This window comes from Balaenoptera physalus, assembly GCF_965194825.1.
Source record: "Balaenoptera physalus genome assembly, chromosome: 3".
NCBI classification, from domain to species: Eukaryota; Metazoa; Chordata; class Mammalia; order Artiodactyla; family Balaenopteridae; genus Balaenoptera; species Balaenoptera physalus.
Window position 1 is genome coordinate 125,477,217 of NC_138890.1, and position 17,736 is coordinate 125,494,952.

General features: G+C 36.8%; 1 protein-coding gene across 1 annotated transcript in view; it reads left to right on the plus strand.

Moving 5' to 3' along the window:
* The window catches only part of TRIM23 (tripartite motif containing 23), a 44,454-nt gene that overhangs the window by 17,787 nt on the left and 8,931 nt on the right, over positions 1-17,736 (plus strand). Inside the window, exons 4-10 of the mRNA XM_082457271.1 lie at positions 1,580-1,858; positions 2,428-2,610; positions 5,223-5,438; positions 9,475-9,609; positions 14,309-14,438; positions 14,930-15,040; positions 16,318-16,442. Of these exons, the coding sequence (XP_082313397.1) occupies positions 1,580-1,858; positions 2,428-2,610; positions 5,223-5,438; positions 9,475-9,609; positions 14,309-14,438; positions 14,930-15,040; positions 16,318-16,442 (1,179 nt within the window). The remainder of the gene's footprint in view (positions 1-1,579; positions 1,859-2,427; positions 2,611-5,222; positions 5,439-9,474; positions 9,610-14,308; positions 14,439-14,929; positions 15,041-16,317; positions 16,443-17,736) is intronic.

Here is a 17,736-nt window from a genome sequence, read left to right on the forward strand (position 1 = left end):
TAGTTTTCATTTCAGTTATTGTATTGTTCATCTCTGTTTGTTTGTTCTTTAATTCTTCTAGGTCTTTGTTAAACATTTCTTGCATCTTCTTGATCCTTGCCTCCATTTTTTTTTCCCCAAGGTCCTGGATCTTCTTCACTATCATTATTCTGAATTCTTTTTCTGGAAGGTTGCCTATCTCCACTTCATTTAGTTGTTTTTCTGGGGTTTTATCTGATTCCTTCATCTGCTACATAGCCCTCTGCCTTTTCATCTTGTCTATCTTTCTGTGAATGTGGTTTTTGTTCCACAGCCTGCAGGATTGTAGTTCTTCTTGCTTCTTGCTTCTTCTTGCTTCTGTTGTCTGCCTTCTGGTGGATGAGGCTATCTAAGAGGCTTGTGCAAGCTTCCTGATGGGAGGGACTGGTGGTGGGTAGAGCTGGGTGTGTCTCTAGTGGCCAGAGCTCAGTAAAACATTAATCTGCTTGTCTGCTGATGGGTGGGGCTGTGTTTCCTCCCTGTTGGTTGTTTGGCCTGAGGCGACCCAGCACTGGAGCCTGCAGGCTCTCTGGTGGGGCTAAGGACGGATTCTGGGAGGGCCAATGAGTACTTCCCAGAACTTCTGCTGCCAGTGTCCTTGTCCTCAAGGTGAGCCACAGCTGCCCCCTGCCTCTGCAGGAGACCCTCCAACACTAGCAGGTAGGTCTGGTTCAGTCTCCTGTGGGGTCAATGCTCCTTCCCCCTGGGTCCTGGTGCGCAGACTACTTTGTGTGTGCCCTACAAGAGTGGAGCTTCTGTTTCCCCCAGTCCTGTCTACGTCTTGCAGTCAAATCCTGCTGTCCTTCAAAGTCCAGTTCTCTGGGGATTACTCTTCCTATTGCCAGCCCCCTAGGTTGGGAAGCCTGACGTGGGGCTGAGAACCTTCACTCCAGTGGGTGGACTTTTCTCCAGTTTGTGATTTGCTCACCTAGCGGTTATGGGATTTGATTTTATTGTGATTGCACCCCTCCTACCGTCTCATTGCAGTTTCTCCTTTGTCTTTGGATGTGGGGTATGTTCTCTGGTGAGTGCTAGTGTCTTCCTGTCGATGATTGTTCAGCAGTTGTGATTCCGTTGCTCTCACAGGAGGGAGTGAGCGCATGTCCTTCTACTCCGCCATCTTGAACCAGTCTCTCAAAATTTGGCATGTTATGATGATTGGGGTTCAGTTTAAAAAAATTTTTTATATTGAAGTATAGTTAATTTACAGTGCTCTGTTAGTTTCAAGTGTACAGCAACATGATTCGGTTGCTGTACACCTGAACCATGATACATATATTCATATACATGATACATATATTCTTTTTCAGATTCTTTTCCTTTATAGGTTATTACAAGATATTGAGTATAGTTCCCTGTGCTGTACAGTAGGTCCTTGTTGTTTACCTGTTTTATGTATAGTAGTGTGTATTTGTTAATCCCAAACTCCTAATTTATTTCTCCTCCCCCTCCCTTGCTATCTATCCCCTTTGGTAACCATAAGTTTGTTTTCTATGTCTGTGAGTCAGTTTCTGTTTGATAAAGGGGTTCAGTTGTAATACGTTACTTTTTTGTTTATCAGAGCATCATTCGTTGTGATGAAGATGAAGCTCATGTTGCATCTGTATATTGCACTGTATGTGCAACTCACTTGTGCTCAGAGTGTTCCCAAGTTACGCATTCTACAAAGACATTAGCAAAGCACAGGAGAGTGCCTCTAGCTGATAAACCTCATGAGAAAACCATGTGCTCTCAGCATCAGGTGCATGCCATTGAGTTTGTTTGCTTGGAAGATGGCTGTCAAACTAGCCCACTCATGTGCTGTGTCTGCAAAGAATATGGAAAACACCAAGGTCACAAGGTATGAATATAGTTAAACTGGATGACTCTACCTAGTTTACCAGCCCGCCATTTATTTTCACTGACTTGGTTTTTTATGCTAAGAGTAGAGATCAAAGAAGAGCTAAATGATGAATGAGTTGAGCTGGGTAGCATGAAAAGAAATGGGAGATTTATTTTCTGAATATTATAACAAGAATTTCAGAGTCCTCATGATTCTTTCTTTATTGATAAATGGCTTTCCAGCATGAAACAAAAGTTCTTTGTGTGCCTGTTTTTGTAATGCACTGGATTATTTTGATAATAATTATGTCTGTTGACGACCTAATGCTTGTGGTTAAATTTTAGAGAGGGTTTCTTGGATTCTTGTTTAGCAGTCAATGGACTTCCTAATTTTAAATTATTTCTTTGAAAGGTAAATAGTTTTGGGGCGAAGGCAAAGTAGTATTTCTTATGCTGTGTTTTTTGTAAATGTGTTATAAAAGCCTCTTGTGGCTGATGCTTTTTTATTAATAGGAGCCATTGAAGTAGCGTTTTATATCATTAGTCAATACTGTGAGTTCTTTTCTATAATTATGTTGCATCTTGTAGCATTCAGTATTGGAACCAGAAGCTAACCAGATCCGAGCATCAATTTTAGATATGGCTCATTGCATACGGACCTTCACTGAGGAAATCTCAGATTATTCCAGAAAATTAGGTGGAATCGTTCAGCACATTGAAGGAGGAGAACAAATAGTGGAAGACGGAATTGGAATGGCCCACACAGAACATGTATGGGTTTTTTTCTTCCTCACCCTTTTCCTTGTCACTTTTTCACCTTGTAGGAGTTATTGAGCAATTACATTGTGCCAGTACTGCACTGGTCACTGGAAATAAGTTTTTTAAAAAGTCTTTGTCTTTATGGAAATTTATAATCCATCATGGAAGAGAGCCAATTTCAAGTGTGGTAACTGTTACTTTGTGGGGGAAGTACAGGATGCCCTGGCGGTGTGCATAAAAATAGCAATAACTTGGGTAAGTCTTAGAAGGCTTTCTAGAAGATGTGATGTCTAAACTGAGATTTGAAGGAGTTTAGTCAGGGAGAAGAGTGGGGTGGGGAGTGAGTTGTTCCAGAGAGGGAAGCATATGTTAAAATACATGGAAGTGAGAATTGGACATATCGTAGAAACTTAACTAAGTTCGCTATGGTTGAATCTTTGAGTATTGGGGTGGGGCGTGGCAAGAAAAGATGTTGGAGCGTTAAGGGCCAAATCCTGCAGCATCTTGTTAGACATGTTAAAGAGTTTGGACTTTATCTTACGGGCAGTGATGAGCTATTGAAGAATTGGCATAGGAATAACATAATCAGGTTTGCATTAAGAAAGGTTGCTCTTTAATATAAAAAATGAATTGGAGGAGCAACAAGATTGGAAGCAAGGAGACCTATTGTGAGGTTGCTGAAATTATCTACTTGAGAAATGTTTATGGCCCATAATACTGGAGTAGTGAGAATGGAGAGGAGTACATGGATTTGAGATTTTAAAGAAGTAGAATAGTGATTTACTGATAATATTAGTGATTTAGTGATAATACTGATTGGATAGGTACTTTGCAGGGTCAGGCATAATGCCTAGATTTCTACCTTGCCCAACCTGGTGGATGGTGATATTGTGCTCTAATGGGGGAGGAAGGAGAATTTGGGAGGGGATAATGGGACCAAGGTGATAAGTTTAATTTGGATGTTGAATTTGTTATTTCTGTGAGATAAAAGGAGATACCCTTCAGTAAATTGAAGAGTCAGTGGGTGTTAGGAAGTGTGTCTAACTTTTAAGAAGTTTGGCTGTGAAGAGAAGGAAGGAACTTAGGTGGTAGTGGTAATTGCATTTTAAAATTGAATTATAGAGGAGAACGGGATATTTTCAGATGGGAATATAAGGTACAGGGACAGACACAATGTAGTGTTTTTCTTTTGTAAAGAAACAAAGTTAAGCTAAGTCATTGGGGAATAATGCTAGAACTGCTCTCTGTCAAATATAGTAGCCATTAGCCTCATGTGGCTATTTAAGTTTAAATTATTTAACAGTTCAAGAAAATACAGAATTTACTTCCTCAGTCTCACTAGCTACATTTCAAGTACATTTTACGTGCATGTAGCTGGTGGCTACCATATTAGTCAGCACAGATATAGAATATGTCTATCATCACATAAAATTCTATTGGACATTTTTGTGCTACAGTGGAAATATTTATTCCCTCAGCAAATATTTATTGAACACATCCCAAGTGCTAGACACTGTTGAAGTCAAAAATACCTGCTTTTGCAAAGTTTACATTCTAATATGGGGAGAGAGACAGTACATAAGTAAAATACAGAAGTATGTTATTAGATACTTTGGAGAAAAATAAGGGAAAGGGGGAGTGCACTCTTACATGGGGTGTTTGAGGACAGGCTCCCTGAGAAGGGGCACTGAGCAAAGACCTAAAGGAGATGAGAAAGGGAACCATGCTAATATTTGGGGGAAGAGCATTCTAGGCAGAGAGAAGAGCAAGTACAGAGGCCCTGAAGTTGGAGTGTGCCTCGTGTGCTTAAGAAACTTTGAGGAGGTTGAGTTAGCTAAATTAGAATGATTGATGGGGAGCATAGCAGGAGTTGAGGTCAGAAAGGTCCTTAAAGGCACTTGCTTTACTTTCTTCCAGGAATGCCCTTGAAGATATTCACATGGTTCCCTCTCTTACCTCCTTCAGGTCTTAGTGCAGATGTCTCTTTCCCAGGGAGTCTGTCGTTGAATATCCCCTATAAAGGACTTTGGCATTTACTCTGAGTGGGAAACCACTGGAGAGTTTTGAGCAAAAGAATAATTATCATTCTGACTTAACATTTAAAAAAGGATCAGTCTGGCTTCTGGGTGGAGAATCCATTATAGGCGGCAGAGGTAAATCTAGTGAGCCCAATTAGGAGGCTATTATAATAATCAGGTGAGAGATGATAATGGCTTCAATCAGGTTGGCAGAGGTGAAGGTGGTGAGGCATGATCAGATTCTAGATATATTTTGAAGTCAGCAGAATTTGTTGAGAAACTAGTTGTGAGATACGAAAGAGAAGTGTTAAGGGTGACTCCAATTTTTTTTAGCTTGAATAACCTGGAAGATGGAGTTGCCATTTATTGAGATGGAGGAAACTAGGTTCAGGGTTGAGAGAGACTGGAGATTAGGTATTCCTTGTTGCTTGAAATGTCATTTAAACAGTTGGATATCCAAAGGCTGTGATTAAGGGGAAAAATTTAGTGTGGAGATAAACATTTTGGGATTTTTAAGGATATAGATTGTATTTAAATTTTCATTATTTCACATATAAAATCTTTGTTAAGGTCACAGTTGTTTAAAACTTATTTTTATTGCCTTAGGTACCAGGTACTGCGGAGAATGCCCGATCATGTGTCCGAGCTTACTTTTCTGATCTACATGAAACTCTGTGTCGTCAAGAAGAAATGGCTCTAAGTGTTGTTGATGCTCATGTTCGAGAAAAACTGATTTGGCTCAGACAGCAGCAGGAAGATATGACTATTTTGTTATCCCAGGTTTCAACAGCCTGTCTCCATTGTGAAAAGACTTTGCAACAGGTATGTGTTTTTTTTTGTTTGTTTGTTTTTTAAAGGCTAGTACTCCAATACCAGTAAACGAAGTCAGTTTTTTTTTTTTTTTTTTTAACTTTGGGTTTATTTATTTATTTATTTATTTATTTATGGCTGTGTTGGGTCTTCGTTTCTATGCGAGGGCTTTCTCTAGTTGCAGCAACTGGGGGCCACTCTTCATTGCGGTGCGCGGGCCTCTCATTATCGCAGCCTCTCTTGTTGCGGAGCACAGGCTCCAGACACGCAGGCTCAGTAATTGTGGCTTACGGGCCTAGTTGCTCCGTGGCATGTGGGGTCCTCCCAGACCAGGGCTCGAACCCGTGTCCCCTGCATTGGCAGGTAGACTCTCAACCACTGCGCCACCAGGGAAGCCCCAGGTATGTGGTTTAAACGTGATGAGGACATAGTTTAAGAAGGAGGATTTGTAAGCTTAAGTATATCATTACCAGAGGTACACACTAGTCTATTTTATTAATTTAATAAATATTTTTATATTATTACTCTGTGTTACTGTGGGCATTAACATTGTGCTTAGGACATGATCTCTAACCTCAAATTGCTCCACTCAACCATATCAATGTCCTCTCTTTCATGTGTCTTCCCCACCATAAAACCATAGGTTCTAGAACCTGTCTAACTTCTTGTCATTCTTCAGTCATCCCAAGACCTTTAACCCTTCTTTGCCAAGCATATACTATTCTTTCTGCTTGATGGGCTTATGTCTCCCTTTTCTGATATTGGAAATCCTTCTTCAAATGTTTGCTGTTCTTTGAAGCTACTTACCCTTCCTTGCTCTTTTTTGTTTTTGTTTTTGGTGGTGGAGGTGGGGTGCCTCTCTAGCATGTACTCCCTATCTCTGCTCTAATTTATTGGTTCTTAACTTTGATGTCACAGAAAACCCGTGTTTTTTCATGGTTGAGGTATCATAAGCAATTTGTTACCCAGTTGGCAGATAATGTGCTTTTAAAATAGATTTAAGGTTATTCTAACAAAAATGCCAGTCTTACTCATTACTATTTTGGATCTGCCTTCATGAATGTGCAATTTAAGGCTAATTATTGCCCTAGGAATTCCTGATAAGCTTCAGTCACTCTCATCTTTTGATATATTGCTAATGATTGTGTTGATATCAAATCATCATAGAGCTAAACTTTTTACTGTTGTAGAGCTTTTTCTCTTAAACATCTGATTAGACTTAAATGAATGTGGCCAGGCTGTAACCACATCAGTCTAGAGTCCTTTAGTCCTTATCACATTGAATTGTAATAATTGATGTTTATGCCATTTATTAAGTTGTATTTGAGCTCCAGTCCTATTCTATCCTCTGCTTTGTGATGCTGATACTGGAACTCTGCAAACCGCATACCAGCTCTGCCAGCTGCCTCCATGCGATTTTAGGCTCTGCCAGTAGGGGACAGTAGAAGGAAGCTGAAAGGTGGAGGCGGTTTCCTGTGCGTTCCCATTTGCTTGGGGTTCCTGTGAATGACACTGCTCATACTATGAGACCACTTTCCTTAGAGATCTGAATTTCAGCTCCATGGGATCCCTCCTATAAGTTTTTAAGTTTTAATAATTCTAGCGTCTCGCCTTTATTCTCCCAGCCCTGAGGGTGGTAGCCATTTCCTACGGTTGTTTCCTCCATGATACCTCAGAGTTCTTTTCACCCTTTCAGTTGCCTACTTAATAACTACACCTAGTTAACAGTTCTTCATATTAATTTTTTCTATTCATATGACTGTTGTGGTTTTTATCTCCTGATTCGAACCTAATGATACAATATGCACATTTGTCCTTCTGGATGTATCTATCCAGATACAAAGAATTTAGAGATACAAAGAGCTTAATAAATACTTGTTCAGCTCAAACTACACAGCAAAATTAGAAATGGATCATGTCCTAAATCATACTTAAGTGAATACTTCAAAGTATTTTTATATTTATTTTATTAAAAAGAAAGCTCATAGTTACTGAAATATTTAGAAGTATTTGGAAGTATTTTAGAGTTTCTGAAGCATTTTGTCAAAGTGACTGATAATTGTTAATGACATGGTATTATCTCACTATGTTAATGCAGATGAAATTGCGGTCTTAGATTCATTCTTCATATGGACCTATTAGTTTTGTTCTGATTTATGGACACAGAACCCTAATCTCAATCAATATTCTTAAAAGTTCCTGCCACAGAGATAACTGAACAGAGGAATGGATGGAACATCACATATATATTACCAATTTTGAGAACAAAATCATCCCTCCCCTCCAGAAAAAATTGATGCATCATCTAAGTTCAAAGCATAATACTGAATGGTTAGGATTTGTTTATTAGGCAAATATTTGTTGTGTGCCTACTATGTGCCATGTATATTCTAGGTACATGGAATATGTCAGTAAACAAAGCAAGCAAAAAGCCATAATCTTGTGGAATTAGCATCCTAGCAAGGAGAAGGCAGACAATAAGCTATAACCATATCTAATAAGTAAATTATATAGTATGTTAAAAAGTGATCAGAGCTAAGGGAAAAGAAAAAAGTATGAGGGTACAGCAGATTGTATTTTTAAATAGGGTAAGCATCACTGAGAGAAGGTGAGATTTGAGCAAAGACTCAAAGGGGAAGACGGTGAAGGGAACTAGCTCACACCTTAATGAAGAAGATTTCGGCTGAGGAAATGGTTAGAGCAAAAACCCTAGGTGACATGCCTGGTGTATTTGAGGAACAGCAAAAGAGGGCACTGTGGCTGGACTAGAGTAAGCAATGGAGAGAGTAATAGGAGCTGAAATTAGAGGTAATAGGGAATTATATGTAAGGAGGGCCTTGTGGGCCATTGGAAGGACTTCAGTTTTTTGTGATTGAATTGGGGAAACCATTGTGGGGTTTTGAGCACAAGAATGATTTATCTTACTTAAAAGGATCTGGCTGATGTGTAAAAAAACAGATTGAAGGAGGGCAAAGATGGAAGGAAGGAGCTCAATGGTTAGAAGACCATTGTAGAATTCCAAGTGAGAGAGAATAGTAGCTTGGATAGTGGGGGCTAGAAGTACCCAAATTTTGGATATCCAGTAGGATTTGTTGACAAATTGTATGTGAGAATAAGGGAGGAGAAGGCAAGAATGACTCAAAGTTTTTGTTCTGGCAATTGGAACAACCAAATTGCTATCACCTAATATGAATATGCAACTGTGAGCAAAAACTGACAAAAACCGCTTCTCTCATGGAGCTTAAATATTGTTGGGAGATCTCTGTCTTATGAAGAATACATTGGTATATGTATAGAATATCTCTGGAATAATATTTGAGAAACTGAAAAGTGCTTAACTTTGAGGAGAGGGCCTGGGAATCTAAAGTGAGAGGGAGACATCACAGTTTGACCTTTAGTCTTTTTTTTTTTTTAAACCAATACATGTATATCTTAAATTATTTTAAAAACTTTTTATAGGAGTACAATATATATATACAGAAATATGTGCATAAGTGTTCAGCTGGCTGAATTTTCAGACTGGACATTACTGTGTAACGAGCATCCAGATCAAGTAACAGAACATTACCAACCCCAGAAGCCCCTCAGACTCTCTTCTAGTAACTACGCATCTTTCCTCCTAAGGATAAACCACTATCCTGATTTCTAATATATACCTTGTTTTGGCCTGTTTTGGTAATTAATAAAAGTGGGAATCATGCAGTACAAACTCTTCATGTCATTTCTTCCCTTACTGTATGTTTGTGAAATTCATATCATCACATGTAATTGTAGTTCATTCTTACCTGAATGAACCTGTAGTTCATTCAACCATTCATTTTGGTTGTGTTGCATTTGTGAATATACCATACTTTATTTATCTACTCTTCTATTGATGGGCTCTTAAATTACTTATTAATGCCTGATTATTGTTAACTTAGTCAAATTTATACATAAGTTAACTTTCAATACTGTAATGTTAAATGAGCTTTTCTTGAGTTTTAGTGATATCTCTTTTTTCGTTGTTTCTTTAAAAAGTTTATAAGAAATACCATCTTCTCTTTTCTAGGATGATTGTAGAGTTGTCTTGGCAAAACAAGAAATTACAAGGTTACTGGAAACATTGCAAAAGCAGCAGCAGCAGTTTACAGAGGTTGCAGATCACATTCAGTTGGATGCCAGCATCCCTGTCACCTTTACAAAGGTAATATATTCTATACTTCGTTTTTCGGTGTGTTTTTGAACAAATCATAATTGTTTTACATTCCATGATAATCAGCTAAAAGACAACTAAGAAATCAATGAACCACAGAATTAGGGAAAAAAAAAAAATGACTGTATCAGTGGAAAATAGAAGGTGGTATAATGAGTCTCCCTGTGTCATCACCTACTTGAACAATTAAAAACTTTTTATTTCATCTACCCTTTCCCCCAGTCTCTTTCTACCTGCAGTCTCCCAGGTTATTTTGAAACAAATCCCAACATATTTCATCCTAATATATCATTTCATCTATGTAATATTTTCACATTTCTAAAACACGGGTTCTGTTCTCTTTTTCAAAACACAACCAAAATACCGTTACCACACCTAAAAAATTGAATAATAAATCTCTAATATTATCCATTATCCAGTTAGTATTCAGATTTCCCAGATTGTTAAAAAAAATTTTTTTAGGTTTGAGACAAAATCCAGCAAGGTGTGTATTTGGCATTTGGTTGATATGTTTTGGTCTCTTTTCAAGTGGATTCCCCCTAATTTAAAAAGGTACGTGTATTCCATTTTGCTCTCTAGTTTTAGGGAGTGGCTTTTTTTTTTTTAACTTATTAATTTAATTTATTTATTTTTGGCTGCGTTGGATCTTGGTTACTGTGCGCAGGCTTTTTCTAGTTGCGGCGAGCGGGGCTACTCTTTGTTGTGGTGCGCGGGCTTTCCCCTGAAGTGGCTTATGTTGTTTCGGAGCACGGGCTCTAGGCGCGTGAGCTTCAGTAGTTGTGGCTCGCGGGCTCTAGAGCGCAGGCTCAGTAGTTGTGGCACCTGGGCTTAGTTGCTCCGCGGCACGTGGGATTTTCCCGGACCAGGGCTCGAACCCGTGTCCCCTGCATTGGCAGGAGGATTCCTAACCACTGTGCCACCAGGGAGGTCCTAGGGAGTGGCTTTTAAAACTTTTTTAATCTTGTTTTATAATTATGTGAAACATTCACATGGTCCAGAATCAAATCTACAAAGCAAGGTTCATTCAGAAAAGTCTAACTTATATTCCTGACCCTGCCACCCTTTTCTTCCCTTCTCCATAGAAAACCATTAAGAATTTTTCTTAGTTTTATTCATCATTTAAAAAAAACAGAGAAATATATTTGCATGCATACTCCCCATATTTAAAGGTAGAATACTGTACGCATTTCTCCACCTTGTACTTTTCACTGAAGTGTACATCCTGGAGGTCAGTCCATAGTAGTATATAGTGACATTTTCTGTTCCCTTTTACAGCTGCAAGGTACTTTATTGTGAGGATGTACATTTTTTTATTATGGTGAAAAACACATAATATAAAATTTACCATCTTAACCATATTTTAAGTGTTTAGTTCAGTATTGTTAAGTATGTTCACATTGTGTGAAACATTTCCAGAAATTTTTCATCTTGAAAAACTGAAACTATACCTTATAAACAATGACTCCCCTATTCCCCCCTTCTCACTAGCTCCTGGTAACCACCATTCTACTTTCTATTTCTTTGTATTTGACTACTCTAAATTTATCATACAAGTGGAATCATATAGTATTTGTCTTTTTGTGACTGGCTTATTTCACTTAGCATTATGTCCTTAAAGTTCACCCATGTCGTAGCATGTGACAGAATTTCCTTCTATTTTGTCTAAATAATATTCCATTGTTTGTATATACCACAGTTTGTGTATCCATTCGTCTATCGATGGATATTTGGGTTACTTCACCTCTTGGCTATTGTGAATAGTGCTGCTATGAACATGGGTGCACAGATATCTCTTTGAGGCTTTGCTTTCAATTCTTTTGGATAAATTCCCAGAAGTGGAACTACTGGATCATATGGTAGTTCTATTTTTAATTTTCTGAGGAAATACTATACTGTTTTCCATAGTGGTTGCATCATATTATATAAATCCCACCAAAAGTGCACGAGGGTTCCAATTTCTCCACATTTTCACCAACACTTGTTAGTTTCTGTTTGTTCTGGGGTTTTTTTTTGATAGTAAAACAGGATGGCTTACACTAGTAGCCATCCTAATTGGTGTAAGGTGATATCTCATTGTGGTTTAGATTTGCATTTCTCTGATGATGGTGATGTTGAGTATCTTTTTCATATGCCTCTTGGCCAGTTCTTTGGAGAATTTTGTACAAGTCCTTTGCCTGTTTTTCTATTGAGTTATTTGATTTTTTTTGTTGTTGAGTTGTAGGAGTTCTTTTTATATTCTGCATATGAATCTATTACCAGATACATGATTTGCAAGTATCTTCTCCCATTCTGTAGTTTGCTTCTTCACTCTATTGATTGTGTCCTTTTATTCACAAAAGTTTTTAAGGTTGATCTAGTCCCATTTGTTTATTTTTGCTCTTGTTGACTGTGCTTTTGATGTCATATCCAGGAAATCATTGCCAAATCCAATGTTATGGAACCTTCTGTGTTTTCTTCTAGGAGTTTTATAGCTTTGGTTCTTATGTTTAGGGCTTTAATTCATTTATTTATAATCCAAGTATTTGTAATTGTTATATATTCTTTCTTTATTTGCCCTTTTATCATTATATAATGAACTTCTTTGTCTCTTATAACAGTTTCTGACTTAAAATCTATTTTGTCTGATGTTAGGATAGCCACCCCTGCTCTCTTTTGGGTATGATTGGCATCTCAGAGATTTGCATCTCTTTCCATCCTTTCACTTTCAGACTATGTATTTCCTTAGCTATAAAGTGAGTCTCTTGTAGGTAGCATATTTTTGGATCTTGGTTTTTCACCCATTTAGTCAAACTGTGTCTTTTGAGTGGAGAGTTAAGTCTATTTAAAGTAATTATTGATAGGTAAATACTGTTGTCATTTTGTTCATTGTTTTCTGCATAACTTGATAGGTTTTTTTTGTTTCACCTTTCCTCTTTCATAGCCTTCTTTTGTGTTTTATTGATTTTTTTATAGTGTCATATTTGATTCCCTTCTCTTTTCCTTTGGTGTATATTCTGTGGATTTTTTTTGTATGTGGTTACCATTGCAATTACATAAAACATCTTAGTTACAACATTCTATTTTAAACTGATAGCAGTTTAACTTCAATTGCATACAAAAACTCTGTTCTTTCACAGCTCCATCCCCCTGTACTTTATGTTATTGATGTCACAAATTACATCTTTATTGTACACCTATTAGCACAGGCTTATAGTTTATTTTCATGTGTTTGTTATTTCAATTCTATGAAGAATTAAATTTATGCACCCAAATTATAATACAGGTTACTATTTGTCCATGTAGTTATTGTAACCATTTTAGATTTTCATATGGCTTCATGTTGCTGTCTACCGTCCTTTCATTTCAACTTGAAGGACTCCTTTAGCATTTCTTATAGAGCAGGTCTAGTGGTAATGACTCCCTCAGATTTTGTTTTTCTGGGAAAGTCTTGATTTTCCCTTCACTTCTGAAGGACAGTTTTGCCATATATAGCATTCTTGGTTGACGGTTTTTTTCTTTCAGCACTTTGAATGTATCATCCCACTCTTTCTGGCCTGCAGTGTTTCTGCTGAGAAATTTGTTAATAATCAAATTTATGTGATGAGTCACTTTTCTCTTGCTGCTTTATCCTGTTTTTGACTTTTGACAGTTGGATTATAATGTGTCTCAGTGTGGCTCTCTTTGGACTTATCCGAGTTGGAATTGAGCTTCTAGAATTTTTATGTCCATTTCTTTCCTCAGATTGGGAAGTTTTCAGCCATTGTATCTTCAAGTAAGATCTCTTTGCCCCTTTATTTCTGTATCCTCCTTCTGGGACTCCCATTCCCATATGTCTCTTAGGGTCTTTTCACTTTTCTTCATTCTTTTTTCTTTTTCCTCCTCTAACTCCATTAGTTCAAATTACATGTCTTGTAAAAAACTAATCCTTTCAAAAATCCTATGTACGTTTGGTACAATTTTTAATCACCATTTTACAGATGGGAGAAGTCAGGCAGAGAGGTCATGCGGCTAGCAATATATACAAGTATGTTCATTGCAGCATTATTTGTAATATCAAAAAATCAGAGATGACCTAATATCTCTCAGTTGGTGATTGGTTAAATTGTGGTACATGGAATGTAATAAAGCAATTAAAAGAAAAAGGTAGGTCTATATGTTTTGAAATGAAAGGATTCCATAATGTACTATTGAGTGTAAAAAGTAGTTGCAGTGTGTTTTTTTTTTTTTTTAAGTGTATCTGCTTTGTGTATGTCAGCCAGTGTCTGCACAGGAAGATATCTTGTGGGGTATATGTGAAATTGTTAACAGTGGATATTTATGGGAAGTGAGTATCACTTTTCATTTTTAATTAATATATTTAACACAGAATGAAAAATCTTATTTAAAGAAGATTCAGTTGAGTTAGAAAATCTGGGAGAAATAAGTGGGTATGTGTATTTTTTTTAACTTATATAAAAACAAAGTAAGTAGTAAGTTTTACTAAGCTAAGATTTAGCAAAGCAATGAGGATTGATTTCCTCTTTCTAAAGATCAGAATAAGGGTATTTTAATAAGGGTATTTTAATAGGGGACTATAACTTTGATTTTAATGGATTAAGGAATGAGTAGGAGACACAATAATTAACAAAGGTATTTTATAAATAAAAGTGTAAGTACTAATACTTTTAATTCCATATCAAAATAAAAAGATTAATTTTTTTAAAAATTATAGGACAATAGAGTTCACATTGGACCCAAAATGGAAATTCGAGTTGTTACGTTAGGATTAGATGGTGCTGGAAAAACTACTATTTTGTTTAAATTAAAACAGGATGAGTTCATGCAGCCTATTCCAACAATTGGTAAGTATGAGTATTGCTTTTACCTTAATGGACATTTTACAGACAAACCCTAGCTTACAGCTGAGTTCTTTGGGACTTATTTTTTGTCAATCTGGTGTGGAGATTGGCTCTAAGACACCAGCATTTCAGAGAAAAAATGCAAGATTCAGTGGCTGTAGGATTGAAATGTGGCTGGGGAGGATAGCAAGAAGGAACTGAATACTGGTGGGACAGTGGAAGGAATAAAGGATTGATGACCCTGGCTGAGGATTAGGGTAGTGATGCAGATCTGGTACTTGGGGGTCAAGGTCTTAAGGACTCTGGTGATTAGAGGGCTAACCCTGGTTAAAGGTATACATTTCCCCATGCATGTTTATCAAGAGTGGAGTTGGTTGGGGAGCAGTAGATAGTGCTGTATGCAGATAATTTGTAAGTCACAGTTATAAACAGGGTTGCCTGTGTTTGGTGTGTAAATGTAAGTTCAGTATTAAAGTAAGTTTTTTTAAAAACAGGTTTTAATGTGGAAACTGTAGAATATAAAAATCTAAAGTTCACCATTTGGGATGTAGGTGGAAAACATAAATTAAGACCATTGTGGAAACATTATTACCTCAATACCCAAGGTAAGAATGTAAAAATTACATCTTAATTTTTCAAATTTTTAGGATGCCAGTTCAGTTTTCAATTCATTGATTTAGCTAATAAAACTGATATTTTAGCATTGTTTAAAAACGTGACTATACCTTTAAATATTGGTAGCAAGCTCCACATTATTAAGAAAATTAAGGTGGATAGACTGGGTTATGTACTCTGGTCTATTTCATGAAAAACCATAATTTAGCATAAAGACCAAATTTATCTTATATATGTAGGTAATTAAGGGTACTTTCCTCTTGCTGCTCTTAACAGTTAAAGTATATTATTAGTGTTCATATGAGCATGATCACTGGCAATATTGTGTTATAGGGTAGAATTTGTGGCATATAGTTCTCTTGCCCTATTCAATTAAATTCAACTCAACAGTTATCCCATTATAATCTCTCAATAGCGCCACTCCTTCATTTCTATTCACAATTAGCTGTTATCTGCAGAAGAAACTACAGTGGTTTGCTTTTGACCAAACTGTGTTATATCACATATATTCCAGTTAGCATTTATTCACACTTGGGCCCCATTCTACACTTTGCCTCTTGTACCCCAACATAAAGCTTATTATGTTCATGCTACCTGTTCCATATGTCATCCTATTTTCCACCTAGAAGAAAGACTAGATAATTTTTACTTTGGGATTCTTCATATTAAGTTTAGTATGAGACAGTGATTTAGGGGACAAAATGGAATTTTGAACATGAGGAATGGTTGAAAGTCTGGGATGTTTAGCTACCATAAGGTAGCTGGAAAGATTTCAAAAGAGAATTAATTCAGTAGATATTTATGAAGTTTCTGCTGTGTATTTCGAGTACAATCTGTGGAAAGTGCTGTGCCAGGCACCTAGAGAGAATACTTTGGAGAGATAAAGATGGTGATTTATTTATTTTTAAAACAATATCTTTTGGTAAAGCAAGTAGTAATCAAAGAAATAACATCAGTAAGTAGATCATAAGAGCTACATTTTCATTCATTAAGAGAAAAATATTAAACGATATGCACAACAATCTGTGTTTGGTAGGCAAGCATTGTAAATCCTGTTACAGATGGGGAAACAACAGCTGAAAAGTTAGGCGAACTGTTTGAGATTATATCATTAATTATTGCTAGGTGTTCCTATAATAAGCAGCCTTTCTGTGAAAATAATGATGGTAGACTAACCATAATATATTAATGAGAACATTAAAATATTTAGTCCATTTACTGAAATTTAACAAGTGACTAAATGAATATTTTTCTCTTTTTTTGGTAGCTGTTGTATTTGTTGTTGATAGCAGTCATAGAGACAGAGTTAGTGAAGCACACAGTGAACTTGCAAAGTTGTTAACAGAAAAAGAACTCCGAGATGCTTTGCTCCTGATTTTTGCTAACAAACAGGTAACACATTTTTATTTCAGAATATTTATTTTAGCATTCCACATTATAAGTAGCTGTTAAGATTTCAAGGGAAATAATTCAGTAGATATAAAATTTCTGCTCTGTATTTTGAGTACAATCTATATGGAAGGTGCTGTACTTGGTACCTTGGAGTATACAGAAGGAAATAAAGTAGTTGATGCTCACTAGAAGCTCCTGTGTATTTAGGTAAGCATGTTAAGTGTATATTTTAATACAAAGAAAATTGGTAAGTGACTTCAGTAATATTAACAAAGTGTTAAGGAAAATTGGAGAGTAGTTCTAAAGGTGGTATTTTGTAAGATTTGTAAAAAGTAGGATTTGAATTGAAACTATAAGAGTTGAAATTATGGATAAGACTTTGAGTTAATATGTGAAGGAAAGAACACTGCAGGCAGGAAAAAGTATTTTTAGGGAGCATCAAGGAGATCTGTATGTGAGGGGTAGGTAGAGTATGAAGAAATCCTAGAGTAACAGATGAGGTTGTGTGATAAAGGCGTGACAGGGCCAGGCTGAGAAATTTAGGTTATATTCTATGAGTAAAGGAGAACCATTACAAGTTGGTGATAAGATCATATTAGTGTTTTAGGATTGTAATTTTGGGGGTAGGATGTAGAATTAATCAGGGGCAAGGGAGTAGAGACAGGCAGATGCCATAAATTGCTGCAGTAATTCAAGTGACAGTTAACAAGATCCTGAATTAAAGGAATGGAAGTGTAGAAGCAGACTGAAGAAACTTTATGGACATAGAATAGTTAGAATTTGGTGACCGAACGGGGAGGATGAAGGACGGGGAGTAGCTGAAGGTTCTTAGATTTTGGGACTAAGCTTCTGGGAGGAAGAGAATGCTTTTCTTTAGTGCAATAGGGGGGCTTAGATGTCATGAGAAGGAAGAGTAGGATGGACAGGGAATTTCCCCTTAATAAAAAAAAAAAGCAAACTATTAAGAGCTGATATACTTCACTTTATTTATGATTAAAGATATGCAAATAAGACAGAGTGAAATACCATTTTCCACCTATCATATTGTTAAAGATGAAAATGTTTGCTAATCCTCAGACTTGCATACACTGCTGGTGTGGTTATTAAACGGAGACATTTTCTTGGAGGGCAATATGGCAGTACTTTGTCAAAGTTTTAGGTGCATATACCCTTTTGCCCTGTAATTCTATCTCTATGGTAAGTCTATTTTTAGTTTTTTAAGGAACCTCCATATTGTTCTCCATAGTGGCTGTATCAATTTACATTCCCACCAACAGTGCAAGAGGGTTCCCTT